Genomic DNA, 26,114 nt, shown 5'->3' on the forward strand with positions numbered 1-26,114 from the left:
GGGGTAGACGAAACTTGGTGGGCATGTAACCCCATATGGATAGCATGGAACCATCGTTTTTCGTTTTGATCTGTAGCCCCCCCGCTGGACTGCACCCCCCGAAAGGAGGGTAGGGCAGACACAGTTTTCTGTGAATATCTCGAGAACCGTAAGGTTTAGGAGGACCATTTTTTTTTTGTATGTTGATCTCAAGGGGCCATGTCAACCCATTCCATAACCACTCATTTCATGTATAGCGCCACCTAGTTAAACACAAAAAAGTAAAAATGAGGTGTTGTAATTGCAGGTATCTGTGACCTAACATAGTCAAAACTGCACGAAATTGGAAGTGTAGGATCATTATGACACCCTCTGAATGCACGCCAAGTTTCGTGGAATTCCGTTCATGGGGGGCCACACAATAAATTAATTTATGTTACTATACACCAACTGGCCTGTAGGTGGCCGGAGACAGTTTTCTGTGAATATCTCGAGAACCGTAGGGCCTAGGAGGTCCACCTTTTTTTTGTATGTTGATCTCAAGGGGCCATGTCAACCCATCCCATTACCACTTATTTCATGTATAGCGCCACCTAGTTAAAAATTAAAAAGCAAAAAATTAGGTGTTTTTATCACAATATCTCTGGCTGACATGGTCAAAACTGCACAAAATTGAAAGTGTAGGATCATTATGACACCCTCCGAATGCATGCCAAGTTTTGTGTACTTTCGTTCATGGGGGGCCTTACAATAAAACAATTTATGTGTACATTTAGTGACGTACATCAACAAGGATTCCCGGGACACTGAAAGACCGGGGTACACAAAACTTGGTGGGCATGTACCCCCACATGGATAGCATGGAACCGTAATTTTTCGTTTTGATCTGTAGCCCCCCCGCTGGACTGGACCCCCCAAAAGGAGGGTAGGGCAGACACAGTTCTCTGTGAATATCTTGAGAACTATAGGGCCTAGGATGACCATTTTTTTCCGTATGTTTGCCTCCAGGGGTCATGTTAACCCATTTCATGTGCACACATGTGCACAAACAGATACACACACACACACACATACATTCACAGTAATCATACGTATGACACATACTCACACAGTAGACATATACGCTTGCATGCACAGGCACATACGCAGGCACACACACAAGCACGCACACACACACACACACACACACACATAACATAAACATAACACAAACAATCAAGAATTTCTCAGAATTATGAATAGGCAAGATGGAGGTGGGGTTGTATAAAATGAATTTTACATGTGAAATCTATGAACTAATAATGTTTTGGTACTTTCAGCGTGATTTCTTTTTGTGGAAAAAATGTGCTGGACTGGGCGGCGGTCATATTTTGTACCGCTCTGCGGTACATCTAGTTATTATTATTTTTTTCTTTTTTTTTTTCTTTTTCGCATGTCCAAATTTCCGTCAATGATTCCCGGGACACTGAAAGACCGGGGTAGACGAAACTTGGTGGGCATGTAACCCCACATGGATAGCATGGAACCATCGTTTTTCGTTTTGATCTGTAGCCCCCCCGCTGGACTGCACCCCCCGAAAGGAGGGTAGGGCAGACACAGTTTTCAGTGAATATCTCGAGAATCGTAAGGTTTAGGAGGACCATTTTTTTTTTTGTATGTTGATCTCAAGGGGCCATGTCAACCCATTCCATAACCACTCATTTCATGTATAGCGCCACCTAGTTAAACACAAAAAAATAAAAATGAGGTGTTGTAATCGCAGGTATCTGTGACCTAACATAGTCAAAACTGCACGAAATTGGACGTGTAGGATCATTATGACACCCTCTGAATGCACGCCAAGTTTCGTGGAATTCCGTTCATGGGGGCCACACAATAAATTAATTTATGTTACTATACACCAACTGGCCTGTAGGTGACCGGAGACAGTTTTCTGTGAATATCTCGAGAACCGTAGGGCCTAGGAGGTCCACCTTTTTTTTGTATGTTGGTCTTAAGGGGGCACGTCAACCCATCCCATTACCACTTATTTCATGTATAGCGCCACCTAGTTAAAAATTAAAAAGCAAAAAATTAGGTGTTTTCATCACAATATCTCTGGCTGACATGGTCAAAACTGCACGAAATTGAAAGTGTGGGATCATTATGACACCCTCCAAATGCATGCCAAGTTTTGTGAACTTTCGTTCATGGGGGGCCTTACAATAAAATAATTTATGTGTACATTTAGTGACCGTACACCAACAAGGATTCCCGGGACAATGAAAGACCGGGGTACACGAAATTTGGTGGGCATGTAACCCCACATGGATAGCATGGAACCGTCGTTTTTCGTTTTGATCTGTAGCCCCCCCGCTGTACTGGACCCCCCGAAAGGAGGGTAGGGCAGACACAGTTTTCTGTGAATATCTTGAGAACCGTAGGGCCTAGGATGACCCATTTTTTCCGTTTGTTTGCCTCCAGGGGTCATGTTAACCCATTCCATGTGCACACATGTGCATAAACAGATACACACGCACACACATACATTCACAGTAATCATACGTATGACACATACTCACACAGTAGACATATGTACGCATGCATGCACATGCACAAACACACATACGCAGGCAAACACACAAGCACGCACACACACACACACACACACACACATAAACATAAACGTGTACACGCACACATGCACACAATTCAAGAATTTCTCAGAATTATGAACAGGCAAGATGCACATGCACAAACACACATACGCAGGCAAACACACAAGCACGCACACACACACACACACACACACACACACACACACACACACCCACACACATAAACATAAACGTGTACACGCACACATGCACACAATTCAAGAATTTCTCAGAATTATGAACAGGCAAGATGGGGGTGGGGTTGTATAAAATGAATTTTACATGTGAAATCTATGAACTAATCATGTTTTGGTACTTGTTGTCTAGCAGATACCAGTGAGAATTGAGTGTGGCTAATGCAATTTAGTGATAGTTAGAATCATATAGGCCTTTCAGCGTGATTTATTTTTGTGGAAAAAATGTGCTGGACTGGGCGGCGTTCATATTTTGTACCGCTCTGCGGTACATCTAGTTATAATTTGCTTCTTTCTTAAATTCTCCCCTCTACTTTTTCTTTTTGACTTCCCTTCTTGGTTTTTGTTTCTGGTTTTTGCTCTCAGTTCCTCTACTGTCCACACTTTCCATACACACCATGCACATACGCACACACACACACTCACAAAAGCACATTAGTGCATCAGTTGTGTTGCGCTGGCATTTAGCAGAGGAACGCACACACAGACTCACAGACTCACAGACACACACACACACACACACACACTAAAGCCTTCAGGAGAAGAGCTGTATGGTGTGTGTGCCTGATGTGGTAAACCACTGCTGCGGCTTTAGCTGTAGCGCTGCTGTTGTCAAAGCGACCCACCACCCACTGGCAGAGGTCAGCTGCACCTCCGTCCTGGCTGCTGTCTACAGGGCCAGAACACCAGCATTGCACGCCTCACACACACTCACTAACACACACACACACACACTAACACACACACTAACACACACACACACACACACACACACACACACACACACACACACACACACACTCTCTAACACACACTCACTAACACACACACACACACACACACACACACACACTCTAACACACAATGCACTCACACACAGTAACTAACACACACACACACACACTAACACACAATGCGCACGCACACACACACACACACACACACACACACACACACACACAATGCATGCTTCACACACACATACACACACACAATGCTAGCTTCACACACACACACACACACACACATATATACATATACACACAAATACAAGCACACAAAAAATATTCAAACAGACATGCACTCACTCACTGGATACATCACACACACAGACGCACACACACATGCACACCCATTTAGTGGAAGAGTCCCACACAGATGAGTTAGTAGTATTAATAACACAAACACACACAGTCACACACACGTCTCTCTTAGTAGATATGCAAGTGCTGCCAGCCCATATCTAAAAGTGCCTTGGCCACCATTTTGGCCTGTGCTGGTGAGAACAGCACAGGAACTGAGTCTGTGAGGTGTTGCTGATGCTCACACTCTGCACTAAAACATCTGCAAAAGGTAGCTAGAGCAAGATAGACAGACAGAGCCTGTAATGTGCCCAGAGGCTGTAGCTAGAACAAGGCAGATTGAGTCTTTAAAGGTGCAGTAAGCGATCATATGCGATTTCAAGCCCATGACATTTTTAGTCATGTTCAGCAATCATCTCCACACGACCCGGTAACTGCCCATTCCTCTGGTGTGTTTCGTTTGGTCCTTGGTTAAAATATAATGTATGTTGTTTTGGGAAAAATGTGTCTGCTAATAGATTCAAATATAACCATAAACATAAACAAACACAACTTTCTGCACAATTGCTGACTGTACCTTTAATGTCCCCACGGGGATAATCGTTTTCCTACATCACTCCATGATCCACAGCTAACAATGTGGGCACAGCAGCACATATATCACATATACCATATAACAGACATATACCATATATCACATATACCATATAACACACATATCATACATCACATATACCATATCACATGGCAGCACATATACCACATATACCATATAACAACATATACCATATATCACATATACCACATAACACATATACCACATATATCACATATGTGACCCTACAAGGCGAAACCAGTTGTTTTGGTAAAATTTACAAAATTAAGTTAATGTGCTCACATGAACGGCCATTGACTAAGCTTTCCAACGATATGTATATCGAGGGTATTGCAAAAAGTATCGCTAAGATAACCGCATCCAAAGTTGGCATGGTTCTCCTGATACGATACGCCAGAAGAGTAGAAAAATCACCTTTTTAAGTAATTGTCACGTGCGATAGTGTGAGGACACAGCTATTATTAGCCTTACGGTAGCGTGACTTTGAAGCGGATGACTTACTATGTCCAGTTTTATCAACCGAGTGAGTGTCTTTTTCTGCCCCCTAGTTAATACCTGGGACGGTCATAAGGTGAATATAATTAATGTATTTCAGGGGAAGTAAGGGGAGAAGAAGTTCTGTGTACACAGATTGTGTAGGCTATAGGCCCACTTTTAACGTGCTACGTCAATGGAATACTTCTCCTTGTCCGTAAAATGACGCCAGGATATTTCTAAAAGTTTGTGCTTTTGACCGTTCGTGCCCTGAAAGGCAAGTCTTTCACATTCATATTCGGTTACATGTTAGAGGGCTGATGTAGAGGTCTGCGCAGGACTGATTGCTCCCGACTGCTCCCGCCCGCTCCCGCAATATTCTGTCCCGCTCCCGCCCGCTCCCGCATTATGTGTCATTAATGTGTCATTTTTAGTCCCGCTCCCGCCCACATCTGTAACATGATGTCCCGCTCCCGCCCGCATGCAGGGATAGCCTAGCCTATTCAGTTTTTCTTTCTGTCTCACGAAAGGAGCACACACCTGAGAAAGACTCCAGATGTCAGTTTCTTGGTTCTGAATGTAGGCTAACAACTGAAGTAGGCCTAGTCTGGTGCCCTCTTCCTCTGTCATGCTTTCGATTTTTGAGTTTTGACAATGAGCAGCAGGAACAAATTGAACCCACGTAAATGACAATATAGGCTATAGGCCTGCTATCCGTCAGTTATGCTTAAAGGAACACGCCACCCAATGTCAGTAGTAATATATGTTCTTACCTTAACTTTCACGAGTTGAGTCATACCTCTCCCGTGTCCGTAGGTGCACTCAAACGCTCTGGTGCGCGGCTGGACTGTGTTAGCATGTTGCTATGCTAGCGGGCTTTGACGGCAACTAAGCGTAGAAGTAATCAAAAACATCCACGTTTTACCGACTTAAATACAGTTGCACGAGTAGTTGATAGAAATGCTAAGGCCACGCAACATGAAACGTGGCGATTTTCCAAGCGAATAAACCGGAGAACTACAATGTGTGGCGCAATAGCACTTGGGAGTACTTCGACCTAGTAGTATTGTTAACACCTAATTGTAGATCCTATCCACCACAGAGTTTAGAATCCATGCTGGATCGACCCTCAGCCTCTCCCTCCCCTCTGAGCGATGCTTGAATTTTGCACCTTTTTGCTTAATATCTCTGGTCGTATTTATAGTAGACCATTCATATTTGGATGGCTGTAAGATTATACATAATTACATGATATGTGTCTGTTTACGTTTCCGTAGCTACACCATATCTTGAGAATAAAACACTGTTACATTTGTACCGCTGTTACAATTGTACCAGTTCTCCCCTACATTAAAACAACCAGCGGATGGTGGGCGGGTGCCGTTTCGAAAATTGGTCAAAAAACTTTGGTGTTGATGGATGGCTGATGGATGATAAGTTTTGCTATGCAGTTATGGTTGAAATAATAGCCCATCAGCGCATCTCTAGTGTGTGTGCCTCTCTCTCGCTCAGAGGGGAGGGAGAGGCTGAGGGTCGATCCAGCATGGATTCTAAACTCTGTGGTGGATAGGATCTACAATTAGGTGTTAACAATACTACTACGCTAGGTAATACTACTCCCAAGTGCTATTGCGCCACACATTGTAGTTCTCCGGTTTATTCGTTTGGAAAATCGCCACGTTTCACGTTGCGTGGCCGTAGCATTTCTATCAACTACTCGTGCAACTGTATTTAAGTCGGTAAAACGTGGATGTTTTTGATTACTTCTACGCTTAGTTGCCGTCAAAGCCCGCTAGCATAGCAACATGCTAACACAGTCCAGCCGCGCACCAGAGCGTTTGAGTGCACGTACGGACACAGGAGAGGTATGACTCAACTCGTGAAAGTTAAGGTAAGAACATATATTACTACTGACATTGGGTGGCGTGTTCCTTTAAACCCTGTTTTTTAATGCTGCCTAACAGAACATCCAGCTGAACTATAGTTATGAACACTACTTTAATCATTTCCATATTTAATTTTACGCACATATATAATTTGCGGAAGTGCAGTGAATCATCGGTTTGTCCCGCACCCACGAACGCACCTCTCTCATCCCACCCGCTCCCGCAAAGAGCTTTCAAAGTTGTCCCGCGCCGCACTCTTTTGCCGCGGGAGTGCAGACCAGAGTCCTGCAACGGGTCGGGTATCCGCGGGTACACGATGGGTACCCGCAGAAAAGTTGCTAAAACGGGTAAATTATGACGTCCCTAAAATGTACGGGCGGGTATGCGGACGGGAAAAGAACTCCTTGCGGGCGGATACGATGAGAACCAAAACAGTATAGAAATAAAACATCATTGAAAAATATGTGAAATATTTGTATATCTAAATTACCATTACCACATCGCAAATATGTGTTTTAGTCAACGATACGACCTTTGACCCATCACATCAGTACTGCGACTTTTGAATTATTTGTTTGATGCATCTAGGCCTATGTGTGAACACATTAAACAAACCGTCTCGTAGTTGGAGCGCAAGAGAGTAGGCTACAATGGATGAAGTCAAGGTAAAGTTGGCTAGTGGCAGGCTCAGGTTGTTTTTTTCTTGTTCTATTTGTTTCATTAACAGGTCCGTTTTATGTAGAATAATGTTCTAATGCAGCAATGTTTGGGCTATGTGTCGTTGTTGTAAGGTTTATCCCTGACGCAAAATGTGAGTAGGGCAAAAGGTCGCCCTTTACGTGCTTCAATTGTGCAAGAAAAAAAATAAAGCACATTCATTTGAATAATTTTAGCTTGTGTGAGATTTATCGTGGGCACGGGTCGGGTAACGGGCAAAATATTAACGGGTCCTGGCGGGTGCGGATTTAAATTTAATATCACCACAGGTGACGGGTCGGATCTGGTGCTGAACTTCTCGGGTGCGGGCGGGGGCGGGTCTAAAAAAAATGGACCCGTGCAGGACTCTGGTGCAGACCTCTAGGCTGATGTTAGTCCACTGCTGGTCCCTGGTCTCTGGTGACGGCTGTAGGTGTTGGGGGAGAGTGGAGGGGGCTTTGTTTCAATGTGGGGCGAGTAGGGAGTAGACGTCACTGCTGTCTGCACTGGGGGACTGTTGTGAACCCTCAATGATGGAGTAGACGTCAGTGGTGTCCGTATGAGATGCCTGTTGTGAACCCTCAATGATGGAGTAGACCCCAGTGGTGTCCGTATGAGATGCCTGTTGCGCAGGCCGCCCCCTGAGGTGGTCCATGTTGTGGGAGAGCGCTGTGGGCTGGACCAGACTGTAGGGGTCAGAGGGCTCCCCCTGTGGCTCAGAATAGAACTGCACTGCACCGACCGTCAGCTCCATCATCTCATCATACACATGAACAGCATCCTCTGCTGCCTGGGGGGGGGGGGTAGATTGAGTTAGTGTATATGTGTGCCATTGATGTGTGCGTGTGTGTCTTGCATGCGTATGAATATTTGTGGATGTGTGTGTGAATGTGTGTGTGAGTATGTGTGTGTGTGCGTGTGTGTGTGTGTATGAATCGTGTGTGTTTGTGTATGAATGTGTGTGTGTGTGTGTGTGTGTGTGTGTGTGTGTATGAATGTGTTGGTGTGTGTGTGTGTGTGTGTGTGTGTGTGTGTGTGTGTGTGTGTCCGTGTGGGTTTGCATTGACAGTGAAATACCTGAGGTGGTGCAGCTGGGGTTTGATTTGCTGCTGCTGATGCTGATGATGTCAGACCTAGAGGACACCATAGATCAGGGGTTTTCAAACTTTGTGTGTGTGTGGACCACTATTTGTAATGAAGAATTTTCGCGGACCACCTCATAATACCCTTAATAAAATGTCTATACACAGTCCTACCTGAATTAAATCTGCACCTCTTAATAGGCCTACTAGTAGGCCTATAACTGGGCATCACATCAGTAGGCTATCGTAAAAGCACCAATATGTCTAAAACATTTTTTTTTTTTTAAACTTCAAAATAGCATTTGATAAATTAACCTTACATTTTTTAGTAGCCATATGCGTGTAGATTTGAACAAAATCTACACGCAAAAAAAAGGCCTACAACGCACAGCTCTTCGAGTCACTGTACCTAGCTAATTTAAATACACTTATGGGGTGGGTGTTTGCGTTTCTTTAGGAATCCGCCGTCTTGGTTTGTATATAAATTAATATTTATTTGACGCATACTCGTAAAAGGGCGGATACAACAGGCTTGTTAAAAGAAAGTTTACTGCACACAACGGCTGCCACGTATTTTATTTATTTATTTAATCAAGCGCCCGATGGCATAATCAAGTTCATTTCAACAACATATTTCCTTAACAATATATTATTAAATGTATAATGTTACAAGAACATCATCTGTCTGTCTGAGAGCGAGAGAGATAGAGAAGGGGGAGAGAGAGACAGAGAAAGAGAGTAGCTCTTTATGAGGAATCTGGCCCAACTCACTGTCAATCTCCTCATTATTAGTAGAACTCAAGTTAACATCTGCCTCTTTTCTCTTCAGAGAACCTATTGCCATCCACCGATCCATGTTGTGGTTCTAACCAGTTCTAACCGTTAGCAGCACTGCAGTTGAACGTCACAGCCTAGCGCCACTAGCCTTTTAGTCACAGTTGACTATTTAATTTAAATTTAAATTTGATATGAATATACATATATGTTAGAATTTCCTGGTAAAATGAAGGTTTTAAAAAATATTATTTTATATTTTATTTTGCTTTTCCACGGACCACCTGCAGTACTCTCACGGACCACAGTTTGGGAATGACTGCCATAGAGGACCCCAGAGGACACCATTGACTCACAGGACAGAGAGTATATGACACATGCCCTACACACACACACATAGTACACACACACACAGTACACACACACACACATAGTACACACTCACAGGACAGAGGATATATGGTACATGCCTATACATGCACAGTACACACACACACACACACACACACACACACACACACACACACACACACACACACACATACACACACACACACACACACACACACACACACACACACACACACACAAACACACAGAACACACTCACAGGACAGAGGGTATATGGCACATGCCTATACATGCACAGTACACACACACACACACACACACACTCACACACACACATACACACACACACACACACACACACACACACACACACACACACATACACACACACACACACACACACACACACACACACACACACACACACAAACACACAGAACACACTCACAGGACAGAGGGTATATGGCACATGCCTACACAGTATCACAGTACACATGAACACAACTACAAAGTAACAATCGTGATGTTAACATGCCACATTTGTCATTGATATAACTATAAATATCATGATCTATATGTGTTACAACAGCTGTCGTTACATCTAATTGTATGAGAGATGGCCACTACATTTACACTTGCTGGTTGGTTACGAACAAGCTGTCTCACCATGTGTTTTACCAGCAGCAATTCTCTTCCTGTAGAGAATCACCAGAGACAGCAACACACAGGACACCAGCACAGCTAGACTCTCCCCACACACCATGGTGACAACAGCTTCTACTCACACACACATACACACACACACACACACACACACACACACACATACACACATATATCAATATATATCAACAACATTTACACATACACATACACATACACACACAAAACATATCAACAACAGCATTTACAGACGGATTGTTTACACACAAAATATATCAACATCATTATCTAGTAACAGAAGGAAACATATCATATCTGGTTTCTGACTAGAGCAAAACCTTCCATGGTCATAATCTAGACCAGCATGTGGTTTGTTTGTGTGGTTTGAACAACATCTGCTGCTGCTGCTGCTGCTAATAATAATAATAATAATAATAATAATAATAATAATAATTTTGGTCTAACCTCCATAAAGTAGATCATTGCTGGGTGTTGTTGAGTGAATGGTGGAGGAAGCTGATTGGTTGCTCTGTGTTTCTGATCAGAAAAGGAAATGTTTAAAAATAGTATTTACAAAAAGAGAAATAGTGTGCAGTGACAATCCTCACACTAAAGGCAAAAGGTGAATGTATCCTCAGCCTTCCCGAAAAGGACTTTGTTAATATTTCACCATCCTGTAGTATAATCAGCATATTAGTTTTAATGGCAGTAAAATCATCACAATGTGTGTGCGTGTGTGTGTGTGTGTGTGTGTGTGTGTGTATGCAAGGGCGTAGGTTTGGTCTACCCACTACCCCCCCCCCCCCCCCCCCGAATATATAAAATGATTAAAATGTGCTACTGTCCAACTACTATCCATGATTAAAATGTGCTACTGTCCAACTTTATCTAACTACACTGTGTAGCCTACATAATCTGTGTGTGTGCGCTTGTGTTGTGTTATTTTGTTACAAACTACAAATACTGGCTCATAAAATAACAAACAAACAAATACTGGCAAAATAAAATACAAAATACATACTGATGTGAAACATGTATTTAATTAAAATACAAGTAATTAGTAATTTGAAAATACAAAAATATCCACACAAAAATCATGGTATACCAACTTTTTAAAAAGAAACTACAAGGCATAGGCCTGTTATTGAAAACGTATCCCCAAGAGACAAGAAATACTATTTTCTGATTGGCTGGCAGAGGGCTATTAATTCTGTCCATTGGTGCTCCTATGAAGTAGATCTGGTAAACAAAAATGTAAACAGCATCCCATATCGATGATTGAACTGACAAGAAGCAAACTTCGCAACAGTGGAATCAACTGTAACATAGCAGTGTTTCTTAACTGGTGGGTCGGGACCCAGAAGTGGGTCGCGGAACCGTTCTGGGTGGGTCGCAGAGCTTGTGGTTAAACATAAATAAAAAAATCAGCAATTTAAAATGCTACCTTATCAGATCTAATATTGGACCTTTATTTTGATAAACTTTATTCGTAGCCTACATATCAGTCATTGCCATGGACATAGACAATGTTTATGTGACAGGTCATGTTAGAGATCATTTTAGTGGTAAACGGAAGTAGGCTGCTACTCTGAATATTTGAAGTAGCCTACAGTAGGCTCGGATATGGATTCACTTAAACTGAGGACAAAATAGATGCTATAAATGCATGCCTATTGCCTACATAAATGACTGGCAACATGGGGGATAAACAGAATAACATCCTGCAAGGTGTCCCGATATACAGAATTAATTAACTTGGTGGAGAAAACTCTTTCTGCATCGGGGGTGTCACGGTGCGAGTCCGTGCCGGTGGACACCTTTGATATCACGAACGTTACGCATGCACATCAATAAACTGACAAACGTAACCCGCAACATTCACAACTTTCATCCATCATTGTTCCACACATATGCCGGTATAATTACAACATGATATGGAATAAGCTTTCTGAGTTGATATGTTGTTTGTTCTGTTTGTTAGGTGCGTAGTTGTGCTGTTTGTCGTTTGCCCCAGCTAACAATTTATGGTTTCCAAAACGTTCTAGGAACCATAGTTTTTGGTTTCGGAAACGTTAGTTTTTGGTTCCCAAACGTTACCCTAAGGTTAGTTTTTGAGCAAGTTTTGGTTCCCATGGAAAGTTTGCTGAACGTTCCGGAAACGTTAGTTCTTGGTTATATAAAACGTTCCCTGAACGTTCCCCTAACGTTATCTAAAGGTTACAAACTTTAGAGAACCTTCCCCTAACGTTCCCCAACCGTTGCAAACTTTAAAAAACCTTCCCCTAACGTTCCCTAACCGTTGCAAACTTTAGAAACCTTCCCCTAACGTTCCCTAACTGTTCCCATAACGTTCCCTAACATTTAGGGAACGTTCCCTTCCCTAAATATTGCAACCTTTAGGGAACCCTCCCCTAACATTGCAACCTTTGCATACTAATTACTTTAAACAGCACGAGCAGGAATGCATTATTATATATTAGCAGGAAAGAATGAACTGGCAAAATCGATGGAACTTATAACTTTAATATAAAATTATCAAAAGACAAAAAAAACAATATAAAAGGCCTCACTGTGTATATATATATATATATATATATAAATTAGACTTAGTGTTAGCTAAGTATATTAACATAAGGCATTTGACTTTGGTAGGTGCTACATTCAACAAATAGACACACTGTACAATAGACAACAATATACATTGTGGCAGATACCAACACAATATACAAAGACATAATACCAATACAAGTACACATGGAGTGGGCTGTTGAGTGCAAAGTAATAGTGCAAATGTAGAGTGCAAGACGTATATTGGAATGATAAAGTATGTAATGGGCAGGTAAACGGTCAAAGTGGGGATGACCCCACTTATCTGCAGTTCAGGAGAGTGACGGCAGTGGGAAAAGAGTTGTTCTTGTGTCTGGTTGTTTTTGTGTGCAGGGATCTGTAGCGCCTGCCAGAGGGGAGGAAGTTAAAGAGTGTGTGTGCAGGATATGTGGAGTCTTTGGTGATGGTCTCTGCCCGCTTAGGTCCCAGAGTACAAGTCCTGGAGGGAGGGCATTTTGTTCCTCCTCTCCTGCAGCTCAGTGACTGTCGAGCAGGACGACAGCAATATGTCATCGACTGGAGCAGAGGGAGGTGACTGGGAGCTCCTTAAGAGCATGAGCAGCTCATCCATCTTCTCCTCAAATGCGTCCATTCGCAATGCCATGCGGTAATGGTTGTCCTTATTGCTATGGAAAATGGATGGTGTTAGTTTTAGTTGTTAAATACATTATATACCTGCATATGTGAACAAATTAAGTGAGTGTTCTTACCTCTTATTTCCGTCTCCATGGCCAAGCCACCTCCCTCTGTGTGATGAGTCACTTGTGCTGTTTACAACAACAAAAAAGTTACTTACTCTCAAGTTCCTTGTCATGAAATTGTATTTACTTGGAAATGGAAAATTCAAAGACACTGTACCTTCAACTGGGTCCCAAGATGAAGTGGCAGGCGTTATAATAGACCCATCCAGCTCTGGGCAATGAGCTGGTTGCCTGTGTGGTGTTGACTCATCTAAAAAGAAATTAAATATGAATATTGGTCAGTTAATTTATGGTAGGTTTCTTGCACATGACATTTGCAAAAGATAAACCTATGCTGTTACATTAAACAATCGCTACAAAGAAAAACTCACATGCAGGTGGTGGAGGCAGTGACATCTGCTGACCTAATAAAAGGCAGGAAGAGACAAATACATCAGAACAGTAACATGATAAGCACTAGGTTAATAAACATGAATGTCAGTAGTTCCATGGTAGGAAATATGACTCAACTGGTTTTCTTAAATAATACATGTATAAATGTTAACTTACAGACAGGGCTTCCAGGCACACGCACCATCCTGGAATGCTTTCTTGCTTGCGGAACGGATTCATCTGAAATAAAAGACCATGCAATCTGCACTGATTGCAAAAAGAATATTTGAATTGTGCAAATAATGTAGTCTGTATTTAAGAGGTCTTACCATCACGTGACCATGCACTGCCTTTTGTGGACGCTCGCATCTTCTTCCGCCTCAATGCTAGAAGTGTCCATCAGCCGCTGACATTTTTCCATAGCTTTGGTGTATGAATCTACGTTAAGAGAACAACGTTTTTGTGAGCCAGTAGTAGAGCAAAGCAGTATTTCCATATAGAGAAAACTATTATTGATAGTATTGCAGCAATCAGTCATCTGTACACAACCAGATTTTCTTAACTGGATATTTGGCCCAGCTTTTGACTTGATTTTTGTATTGTAGCCCAGAGAATTTCTAATGGGGAGACACAGCATCCATAGAAATGCATGGGCGTAGACCTCAGACCTCTGAAGTTCGCCTACAAAAAGGAACCAAAACTGCCATCTTTGCCTATAAGGAGATCAGGGTGTTAATTTAACCTAACTACCTATGACAAGTTACATTGCAAGTTAGGTCTGGGGTAGCAAAAATCTAAGTTGCTGTCTTAACGTAGGCCTGTTGAAGATCACAGTTAGCCTACCACTCGAAGGCAGAGGACAAACGTGTGTTGAGCAAAATGTCTGCATTTCAGACTTCTTCGTCCACGGGACAGTGCAATAATTCTCTCCCCATGTTATTTTCCCATAGCAAAAATTGCAAGATAGGCTACCGGATCTCAGCTTTTTGAAGGCAAAATTCAGAGGTCTATTCACTTGAATCGTCTATCCGATCAACTGTGTTGCAAAATGGCCGCCGACAGTGTAGCCTACTATAGCCATCTCTATGGCTCTAGTGTAGCCTACATATGCAGGACTGTTCAGTAGGTTATACCAACTTAAAACGCCTCACCATCTCAGTATACCCACTTAAAATAGACTAGGATACATTTGGGGTTGATCACAGTATAGCCTACCCACTACAGCTAACTAGCCTACATCACAGTAGCCTAGATCCAGCTACATACAGTAGGCCTATATCCACTAGCCTACACCACTGCTGCCGAGTGACTTGCCTAAAAGGACTGACTGTACACTAAAACTAATTAAAAGAAACGGTAGCCTAGTGCTATTATTTGTAACATCAACGTGAGCAGGTTAACACGATGACACAAAACATACAATGCTGCAAAACATAACACGTTGAGAACAGCTCAAACAAAGACGAACGAGCAATGTGCTCTGGTAAATTACAAACTTGGCAGAATCGGAATATAACAAAGCCCTACAAGTGAAAGGACTTAAGGTTAAACCTCAAACCCTTGCATTACAACCACTAGGCCTACATCATGAAACTGTAACATATTTCACTTACTTTCGTGAGATCGAATTCAAGACGAGTGTAATCCATTCCAAGACTTCTTCCAGCGGTGTTGAAGAATCACGTAATTCAAACAGAGACCGTTTACGGAAGTCAGGACAAGACTTCAATCGATCACCTGAAAGCAGAGGCGCTGTCTTCCCCCTACTGGCGTGGGGGTAGGCCTACGTGTAAGGGAGAGCCTGTCTGATTGAACTGAAGTGAATTGTGAAATGAAATAAGTGAATTTTCTTAGTTGTGAAAAGTGTTCTATTGATAGATTTTTGTTTAAAGTTCACCTAATACGTAAAAAAAAGCACAAAAGTATATCTTTTTTATTTAGTAAAATTGATATTAGCCTAAAATAAATATTATCTTGATATGATGTTTACCTTACTTAGATTTTATAAGACCAATCATTTGAGTGGATCTAAATCAAGTGACTGCAAACATTTTGTATGTTACTTCAAAAACTGAAATGGAGCTTGTGTTGTTATTGTCTCCAGTTTCTAACGCTGATAGAGGCGCAATCAATCACACAATGCTATATAACACATTTAACACGGCATGGAATTGGAATGAATAGAGACGCATTACCATTGACGTCATTGCCACCTAATCAGAAGCCTCGAATGCAAATAATGTAACATGTGTGAATGTAAAATGGTAATGGTAGGCTACAGGAACAAATGAAACATGTTCTGAATGTATTCTAGTGATAGCAGAAAACTATTATAAAAATATTTTATATTTTATTTACCGAAGTATTATTGTTTGTTTAATCCAACGTGAAACTGCAATCGGTTCTGAATGCAGACCAGGCGTTGTCTTCCCCCTACTGGCGTGGGGGTGTAACGGTTGGACTTTTATATTGAGCTAAGTGAAATGTGAAATGTAGAAGTGAAAATTGTTTTATTGATAGATTCGTGTTTTAAGCATTTTCACTTCATACGGTTACAAAACTGAAATCAAGCACAAAAGTATTGTTTATAGCAAAATTGATATCAGCCTAAAAATAAATATATTCTCTTACTCCTTATCTTAATTTGATTACATAAGGCCAATCATTTTTAGTGAATATCAAGTGACTGCAAACCTTGTATATGCTAGGCCTACTTCAAAAACTTAAACGGAGCTGGTTAAAATAAACATGTCAAAACAGCACTCAGAACAACCAAAAACAACCAATAACAACCAAACGGGAACGTTGTGTGAAGGTACTGTGCAACCATAGGAGAACGTTTTGGTTGGTTGGTTCCCTTAACGTTTAGGAACGTTAAGGAACCCTTAGGTAACGTTCCCTAACCGTTAGTTTTTGGTTTGGTTCGAACTACCCTTTAGGGAACCATACACTAACGTTCCCGAACGTTCCCTTAACGTTTTGTGTTAGTGGGGTGTTAGTTCATTCGCTAAGATGTTTGTCAATGTTTGTCGGAAAAGGCCTACCGGCAACGTAACAGTGTAATTAACATCACGACACGCATAACATGCTACATCTAAAAGTATGTGTTTATTGTATTGGTGGAATGTTTGTGGTGGACAGTAATTTCAATAGAAAGGTAGCCAACCTGTAGAAGGGGTTCACACTGTCCCACTGGCAAACAGGAAGTGGTGCAACTGCTCCCCTATTTCAGGTAGTGGGGTACGGTTGGCTACCATTGCATAAGAGATCCACAGGGGGGAAATAATGTGCTACGGGAATGTTATTAGTACATTTCCTTGATGCATTTAAAGCTTATGATAGTATGAATTTGTCACGGGGAATGTGTTGCAATGTATTTTGTATATTTTTGTCACTTCAACATGTGTTATATTGTTAATTGATTGAATTATGTGTTGGTATAGCCTAGGGGTGGGGTTTGGCCTATTTATAGGGGCAGAATGGAACTTGTGTTAAGTATGTTCTGGGCTATGAGAGAGAGAACATTCTCTGTGCTGTGTGTTGGGCCAGTGAATTTTGGTATTGCCAATTTACCTGCACATATTAGTGCATCGCTGCACTTAGGTTTATTTTCTTATTTTTGAAAAGTTTTTCTTTATTTTTGTTATTATTTAGTCACTGTAAATACTTTTTGCACCTCTGGAATTTTGGGAATAATAAATCTCCCATTTTGGGCCCTCCTACTCCTGTTCTGCTACCATCCTTGCTGCCTCCACTGCCGTCCATCCTAACAAGTGGTGTCAGAAGTGTTCAAGGCGATGGCTTGACAGCGAGACGATCCTGCAGCAATGGCTCCGAAGAAAGCGCAGCAACAGACACAGGAGGGAGAACAATCTGAAGGTGCGGAAGGTGGGACAGCAGCTCCAGTCAGGTCCACTTCACCAGCAGTGGGACCAGTGACCGATGGTGACCCAGCGCTTCTCACATTGGCAAAGATGTTTGAGAGCTTCATGAATTTCCAGAAGGAAAGAGATGAGCGGCAGGAGAGGGAAGCTCTGCGGTCCTCACCCACCAGGTCAATCAACTGCAAATAGACATGGAGCACACCAGAAATGAACCAACGGAACCGATGAGGCCAAGGCGGAATGTAGGCCTAGAGACATCCATGGCTAAGTTAACAGAGACTGATGACATTGAACATTATTTGACAACATTTGAAAGGTTGGCGGTAGCATATGAATGGCCGAGAGACGAATGGGCTGTTCGGCTGGTGCTGCTATTGACTGGTAAGGCCCGTAGTGCATTTGTGGCAATGAGCCCCAGCCAGACAAACAGCTATGATATGGTCAAAGAGGCTGTCCTGAGGAAATACCACATCAGTGCAGAGACTTACCGGCAGAGATTTCGGGCTTTGGAGATGCCTTCGGACGAGTCACCACAGGAGCTGTACACAAGGCTGAAGGACTTATTCTGCAAGTGGGTGAAATATGAATCGAGGGGGAAAGAGGCCATAATGGAGACCCTAGTGCTGGAGCAGTACTTGCGGGTGCTGTACCCCGAAGTAAGGACATGGGTTAAGGAACGAGACCCTGCTACAGCTGCAGAAGCTGCAAAGCTGGTGGAGAGCTTCACCGCAGCACATCAGAGAGGAGGGGCCTACTACTACGCAGGGACCCTGCCAGCAGCTAGAAGTAAGTCTGATGTGTGGCCCAAGGGTGGTGGTTCTAGCACTCACACACATAGCCAGTCCAAAGTCCTTAGACCCCTTACTTTTAAGCCCACTTCCTCTAGACCCCCTACTAGAGATAAAGCTGAGGTTATTTGCTTTAACTGTGGTGAGCCAGGACACACATCTCCGTTCTGTCCACTAAAAAAGCCCAAGTCCACTAGTCTCTGTTTTACCCCCAAACCTAAGTCTGTTAAGATAGGGCAGGATGAGCCAGTTGTTACTGTTCTATTAAATGGTAGGCCCCTGTCAGCGTTGGTGGATACAGGCTGTTCTCAGACATTAGTCCAGGCCACATTCATCCCTGCAGATGCATGGACTAAGCAGGAGACAGTAGCAGTTTTCTGTGTGCATGGGGATCGGTCAGATCTTCCCACAGCAGAGGTTTATATTGAAGTAGCTAACCAGGCTTTTCTCATGAGGGTGGGTGTTGTTAAGGAGTCCTATCCTGCTAGGGACTGACATGCCTATTTTGCCGGATCTACTACAACACTCAGCATGGTGTGGGATGGTAACTAGAGCCAGGGCACAGGAGCACTCACAGGCCAAGCATACTTCTCAGTCAGAACTAGACTCACTACCTTTCTTGAATGTTAAGGACATAGAGGTTGAGCCTAAGCCCACAAAAGAAGAGAGGTGTTTAAGACGTAGAGAAGAGATACTGGAATTAGCAGAACACACAGATGTGCAGGCAACACCAGAGGCACAACTACCAGAGCTAGCACACACTGATGTAGTTCTCCCATTCAATCTAGCCACATTACAGAGAGAAGACCCTTCCCTAGCTGACTGTTTCAGGAAGGTAGAAGGGGACAAGGGTTTGTCTGGGTTGACTGGAGAAATGTATCTCATTGAGAATCAGCTGCTTTACAGGAAAAGTCAAGATGGGGTCCAACTTTTGTTGCCAGAGAGTTGTAGACAGGAGGTGTTGCATTTAGGGCACTCTATCCCCTGGGCTGGCCACTTAGCATTCATGAAGACACTGACTCGTATTGCTAAAAGATTTTACTGGCCAAAGATGTATACAGATGTGAAGGAGTACTGCAAAACATGTACAGAGTGTCAGCTTACGATAGGCCGTGGCTCTGCACCGGCACCTCTCATTCCCCTCCCTGTCATAGAAACCCCTTTTGAAAGAATTGGAGTGGACATTGTAGGTCCTCTGGAGAGAAGCCAGACAGGGAACAGGTTCATTCTTGTGATTTGTGATTATGCCACTAGATATCCTGAGGCTTACCCCATGAGAGATGTTACAGCCAAACACATAGCTAGAGCCCTCCTTAGGTTCTTTTCCCAGGTTGGGATACCAAGAGAGGTTCTAACTGACCAAGGCCCAAATTTCATGAGCCGCACACTGAAACATGTTTATACACTATAGGGGATTAAACGTGTGAGAACCACCCCTTACCACCCTCAGACGGATGGCTTGGTTGAGCGTTTCAACCAGACCTTGAAGTCAATGTTGCGCAAGTTTGTCTCTGAAACAGGCAAGGACTGGGACAAGTGGCTACCGTTCCTGCTCTTCGCTTACAGAGAGGTGCCACAAGCGTCAACGGGGTTCTCTCCGTTTGAGCTGCTCTACGCTCATCAAGTTCGCAGGCCCCTTGACGTCCTGAAGGAGAGCTGGGAAGCCACGGACAGACCTGAGGGGATGAACGTGGTGGCGTACGTGATGAAGATGCGTCAGCAGCTGGAGAAGACTACAGCCTTGGCCCGAGAGAATCTGTGCAAGTCACAAGACAAGCAGAAGCAGTGGTATGACCAATCAGCGAGGTCCCGTAGCTTTGAGCCTGGGGACGACGTCCTGCTGCTGCTGCCCACGTCAGAGAATAAGCTGTTGGCAAAGTGGCAGGAGCCGTTCAAAGTTAGGCGGAAGATGGGTCCAGTCACATATGAGGTCTACATGCCAGTAAGGAGACGGCCTCTACAGACATTCCACATCAACCTGCTGAAGAGGTGGTATGCCCGCCCTGAGCCAGCACCGCAGCGTGAGTCTGTTCATGCTTTGCCAGCTGGGCAATCCTGTCTGGTGAGAGCAGTGGAGGAAGAGGAGGAAGTTGAGGAGCAGTTCTTCCCTGGTGCAGCTGAGGGGAGTGGCCTAAGCCTGGACCACCTGGCAGGGAGGAAGAGAGAACAGCTTCTGGAGATTTTACCAGATCATCTCTTTATGGACAGACCTGGGCGGACTGATATTGTCCAGCATCATATTGTGCTGAATGATCCAAGGCCCATACGACAGGCAGTGTACCGGGTTCCTGAACGACTGCTGCCAGTTCTGATGGGAGGAGCTGGAGACCATGCAGGACCTTGGGGTGATCGAGCCGTCTACTAGCGAATGGAGCAGTCCGGTGATCCTGGTGCCCAAGAAAGATGGCAGCTTCCAGTTCTGTTTGGATTTTAGGAAACTCAACAGTGTCAGCAAGTTTGACCCCTATCGTATGCCACGGGTAGATTACCTCATTGAGAAGTTGGGGAAGGCAAAGTTTCTCAGTACCCTGGACTTATGTAAAGGATACTGGCAGGTCCCGCTGACACCGGAGAGCAAAGAGTTGACGGCCTTCAAAACACCGTTTGGCTACCATTTCAAGGTACTTCCTTTTGGGCTCCATGGAGCTCCAGCAACTTTCCAAAGGCTGATGGACTGTGTCCTGCGGGGAACAGAAAGCTTTGCTGCTGCATATTTGGACGATATAATAATCTTCAGCCATTCCTGGGACGATCACTTGGGACATCTACATGAGGTGCTGACCAGGATAAAGGCCGCCGGTTTGACCATCCGACTAGACAAATGCACCCTGGCCAACTCTGAGACACAGTATCTGGGGTTTGTCCTGGGTCATGGTGTGATCCGGCCTCAGGTGGGAAAAGTTGAGGCCATTAAGACCGCAGAGAGGCCAAGAACCAAAAAAGAGGTGAGGTCTTTCTTAGGACTAGTGGGCTGGTACCGCCGGTTCATTCCGAACTTTTCTGATCGAGCGGTGGTGCTAACAGCCCTCACCAAAAAGGACCTGCCTACCAAAGTTAACTGGACTTTTGAATGTGAGGCTGCTTTTCAAGATTTGAAAGACTCTCTGTGTAGGGAGCCTGTGCTACAGAGCCCTGACTTTTCTGATCTGTTCACAGTGCAGACAGATGCTTCAGAGCATGGCTTGGGTGCTGTGCTTTTGCAGGGGGAGCCAGGACATCTAAAGCCAGTTGCCTACATCAGCCGGAAGCTCTTGCCATAAGAGACCAGGTACTCCACAGTCGAGAAAGAGTGCCTTAAATTGGGCGTTGGATTCATTCCGCTATTACCTGCTTGGGCGGAGGTTTGTTTTAGAGACAGACCATCGTGCCCTCTCTTGGCTGGGGCGCATGAGGGATACCAATGCACGGATTACTAGGTGGTTTTTAGCCATCCAACCTTTTGACTTTGAAGTTCTCTATCGATCAGGAGCACAGAACTGCACTGCGGACATCCTTTCTAGGATGCCTCAAGGGGCGCCTGTAGAAGGGGGGGGAAATGTCACGGTGCGAGTCCGTGCCGGTGGACACCTTTGATATCACGAACGTTACACATGCACATCAATAAACTGACAAACGTAACCCGCAACATTCACAACTTTCATTCATCATTGTTCCACACATATGCCGGTATAATTACAACATGATATGGAATAAGCTGTCTGAGTTGATATGTTGTTTGTTCTGTTTGTTATGTGCGTAGTTGTGCTGTTTGTCGTTTGTTCGTTCGTTCGCTAAGATGTTTGTTAATGTTTGTCGGGAAAGGCCTACCGGCAACGTAACAGTGTAATTAACATCACGACACGCATAGCATGCTACATCTAAAAGTATGTGTTTATTGTATTGGTGGAATGTTTGTGGTGGACAGTAATTTCAATAGAAAGGTAGCCAACCTGTAGAAGGGGTTCACGCTGTCCCACTGGCAAACAGGAAGTGGTGCAACTGCTCCCCTATTTCAGGTAGTGGGGTACGGTTGGCTACCATTGCATAAGAGAGCCACAGGGGGGAAATAATGTGCTACGGGAATGTTATTAGTACATTTCCTTGATGTATTTAAAGCTTATGATAGTATGAATTTGTCATGGGGAATGTGTTGCAATGTATTTTGTATATTTTTGTCACTTCAACATGTGTTATATTGTTAATTGATTGAATTATGTGTTGGTATAGCCTAGGGGTGGGGTTTGGCCTATTTATAGGGGCAGAATGGAACTTGTGTTGAGTATGTTCTGGGCTATGAGAGAGAGAACATTCTCTGTGCTGTGTGTTGGGCCAGTGAATTTTGGTATTGCCAATTTACCTGCACATATTAGTGCATCGCTGCACTTAGGTTTATTTTCTTATTTTTGAAAAGTTTTTCTTTATTTTTGTTATTATTTAGTCACTGTAAATACTTTTTGCACCTCTGGAATTTTGGGAATAATAAATCTCCCATTTTGGGCCCTGCTACTCCTGTTCTGCTACCATCCCTAGTGCCTCCACTGCCGTCCATCCTAACAGGGGGGGGGTCTTTGTGTCCGTCTCCTCCATTATTTCTGCATACCTCGGCGGATGTTATCCCTGGCATAAATCCTCATGTCAAATCCATTAAGTGGTTTTAATACTGTCCTGTAGTGAGAATGATCATCAGCTATTAGGTACTCAAGGTCATGGAGTCAAAGGTCATCATATGGGCTCCATGTCCTAATGTTCTCCCTCAGTATCTTATCTGTATCGTTTTCACATTTTAGTCTTGATTTGACACACCTGACAATTCAAGCTCATGAAGATAGTTACTTTTTTTTATTTTTTTACTTTCAATGTTCTAAGGGGATGATGAAACAGAAAAGACAGGCGCAAAAAAAAATGGGTTTACAACCCATGTTGACCATTCTGGCTCCCTCAGTTGACTTTTCTATTCATTTTTTCCAACTTCAGACATGTCCAGAGGGGATCGTAAAAGAGAAAAGTTGTATCTAACACTTACGTTGCGAAATGTTGGCTTATTAGAGAAAAAATGACAGATTAAGTCATTTAAGTATTTGAAATACTCTAAATACAATCCCTCAAAGTATTTTGTTACAAACTACATTAGATTTGTTCCAATACTGCAAAATACAAATTACAAAATACGCTAAAGTAATTAAATACGTATTTAAAATACATATAATTAAAATACTGCCCATGTCTGCCTGTAGGGGGTAGAGGGTAGAATGCTGTTGGTTGTATTCTATAGATGGGTTGTGTGTGTGTGTGTGTGTGTTTGTGTGTGTGTGTGTGTGTGTGTACCTGTAGGGGGTACAGTGCTGCTGGTTGTATCCTGTAGATGGGTGGGGGGTTTAGTGGTGGATGGAGGAGACACTGGTGCTGGAGCTGAAACACAGACAACAGAAACAAGCTCAGAGTAAACAAACTTAGTAAATATAATAACTAAACTGATGGAATGTGCCAGCCTGCTGTATCTGTGCATCTGCTCAAATGTGTTGCTGGTAATTAATGGTAATTATTATATATATATATATATATATATTATAAACAGGGTATAACCTAAATGCGAATGCCTGTACATGTGAAAGTGTTGTATTGACAGTAAGTGTGTGTGTGTGTCGGGTCTACTGCAGTACAAGAAGAGTAGTAAGTGTGTGTGTGTGTGTCGGGTCTGTAAAGAAGAGCAGTAAGCAGAGAGGAAGAAGGAGGAGAAAAGGAGGAGGAAGAGGAAGAGGATGAGCTGAATATTTCAGTGCTGCTGAGGTAAAGCGTCATGAAAGTGTGACAGACTGCTGTCGCACCACAGCAGTGAGGGGCTCCACAGCAGTGAGGGGCAGTGTGACGTACCTTTACTGACCGTCAGCACCACTTTGGTTTTAGTGTCTGACCCCCACTGACTAAGCCCACAGTAGTAAACTCCAGCATCAGCCAACCGCAGATTATAGATGATCACTGAGAAAGTCCTTGCACTTGTGGTGTCCACAGCTAAATATCTTCCCTTTTTATCCCCGTCACCAGATGTAATAAGAACATCACTCCGCCCACAAGGCTCCCGGCAGAAGTACTTTGGTGTGTATATGTGCTGATCTGGATATGGGCATGTTAATTCCACTCTTCCTCCTTCAGTTCCAGACACACGTATGGATGTCGTCAGGACTCCTGTCTGAACTAGAGAGAAATTCAGATTCAGCCAAACAGAAATCAGCGTCAGGTTCTCCTGATTCAACTTGCCATCTCAAAGGTAAGATCTGTAAAGGAAAAATCTGAGTGTCCTAAACTTAGAGCGATTGAAGATTGGTATCCCAAAGAATCAACACACACACACACACAGACACACACACACACACACACACACACACACACACACACACACACACACACACACTGCAGTCCCCTGCAAGTCACGGAGGTATCAACAGAAGCATCTTCAACCCAGTTACAGTGCTGTTTTAATCACTCACAGCAAACTCACACACACGCACACACACCACAAGTCCCCTGCTACTCACCGAAGAAAAAGGAGAGAATCCACAGGAACGTCTTCATCTCAGTTACATCTCAGTTACAGTGCTGTTATGATAACTCACAGCGAACTCACACACACACACACACACAACCACAACGACTTCCCTCTTCAGAACAGGCAGTTTTGTGTCTGGTCTGGAGAGGCAACGAATAAAGAGAGTGTGTGTGGGGGGGGTAAAAAAAAATACTGTGTGTGTGTATGTGTGAGAGAGAGAGAATGAGAGAGAGAGTGTGTGTGTGTGATAGAGACAGGGAGCAAGTGTCTCACTGAGAGTGTGTGTTTATAAAGCTCAGGAAGGAAGCAGAGGAGACACACATACTAAAACACCCACACAAAATTTACAGGGATGCTGAGAGTGGAGTCCGCAGACACACACACACACACACACGCACACACACACACTTACAGGGATGCTGAGAGTGGTGTCCGCAGACACACACGCGCACACACACACACACGCACGTACGCACACACACACACACACACACACACACACACACACTTACAGGGATGCTGAGAATGTAGTCCGCAGACACACACACACACACACACACACACGCATGCGCACACACACACACACACACACATACTTACAGGGATGCTAAGAGTGGAGTCTGCAGACAAAGTCAAGTCAACTTTATTTATATAGCACATTTCAAACATAGAGGTCATTCATAGTGCTTTACATAAATACAAGTAAACAGGAATAGCTAATAAAAGCATAGAAGGGCGATAGTCAAAGAATAGTTTAAAAATTAAAGAATATAACATATAAAAAAGAAAACATAAAACACACAAGT

General features: G+C 43.4%; 1 protein-coding gene and 1 long non-coding RNA gene across 2 annotated transcripts; both read right to left on the reverse strand.

The window, feature by feature from the left end:
* Positions 1 to 6,897: 6,897 nt before the first annotated feature.
* Positions 6,898 to 25,403, reverse strand: LOC143114224 (uncharacterized). The gene is made up of 7 exons (XM_076275736.1): positions 25,298 to 25,403; positions 24,636 to 24,956; positions 24,090 to 24,173; positions 10,899 to 10,970; positions 10,437 to 10,547; positions 8,641 to 8,696; positions 6,898 to 8,353 (listed from the first exon to the last, which is right to left on the reverse strand). The coding sequence occupies exons 1-7, from the start codon at positions 25,332 to 25,334 to the stop codon at positions 8,027 to 8,029; spliced, it is 1,008 nt and encodes a 335-aa protein (XP_076131851.1). The 5' UTR covers positions 25,335 to 25,403; the 3' UTR covers positions 6,898 to 8,026.
* On the reverse strand, positions 12,458 to 15,797 carry LOC143115040 (uncharacterized). The gene is made up of 6 exons (XR_012985033.1): positions 15,727 to 15,797; positions 14,291 to 14,551; positions 14,113 to 14,145; positions 13,899 to 13,991; positions 13,751 to 13,807; positions 12,458 to 13,666 (listed from the first exon to the last, which is right to left on the reverse strand). It is a non-coding gene; the product is annotated as an uncharacterized LOC143115040 (long non-coding RNA).
* Positions 25,404 to 26,114: the final 711 nt, after the last annotated feature.

Source organism: Alosa pseudoharengus, unplaced genomic scaffold (genome assembly GCF_046254945.1).
Source record: "Alosa pseudoharengus isolate Yale_2024_CS ecotype anadromous, Long Island Sound unplaced genomic scaffold, YU_APseudo_1.1 YU_APseudo_1.1_scf_9, whole genome shotgun sequence".
Classification (NCBI taxonomy): domain Eukaryota; kingdom Metazoa; phylum Chordata; class Actinopteri; order Clupeiformes; family Clupeidae; genus Alosa; species Alosa pseudoharengus.

Coding starts and splice junctions, on each gene's coding strand:
- LOC143114224 (XM_076275736.1), bottom strand. CDS start 25,334: ATGAAGACGTTCCTGTGGATTCTCTCCTTTTTCTTCG. Junction 24,174..24,635: donor GGTGCTGACGGTCAGTAAAG/GTACGTCACACT, acceptor TCTGTGTTTCAG/CTCCAGCACCAGTGTCTCCT. Junction 8,697..10,436: donor TGCTGCTGGTAAAACACATG/GTGAGACAGCTT, acceptor GGTGTCCTCTAG/GTCTGACATCATCAGCATCA.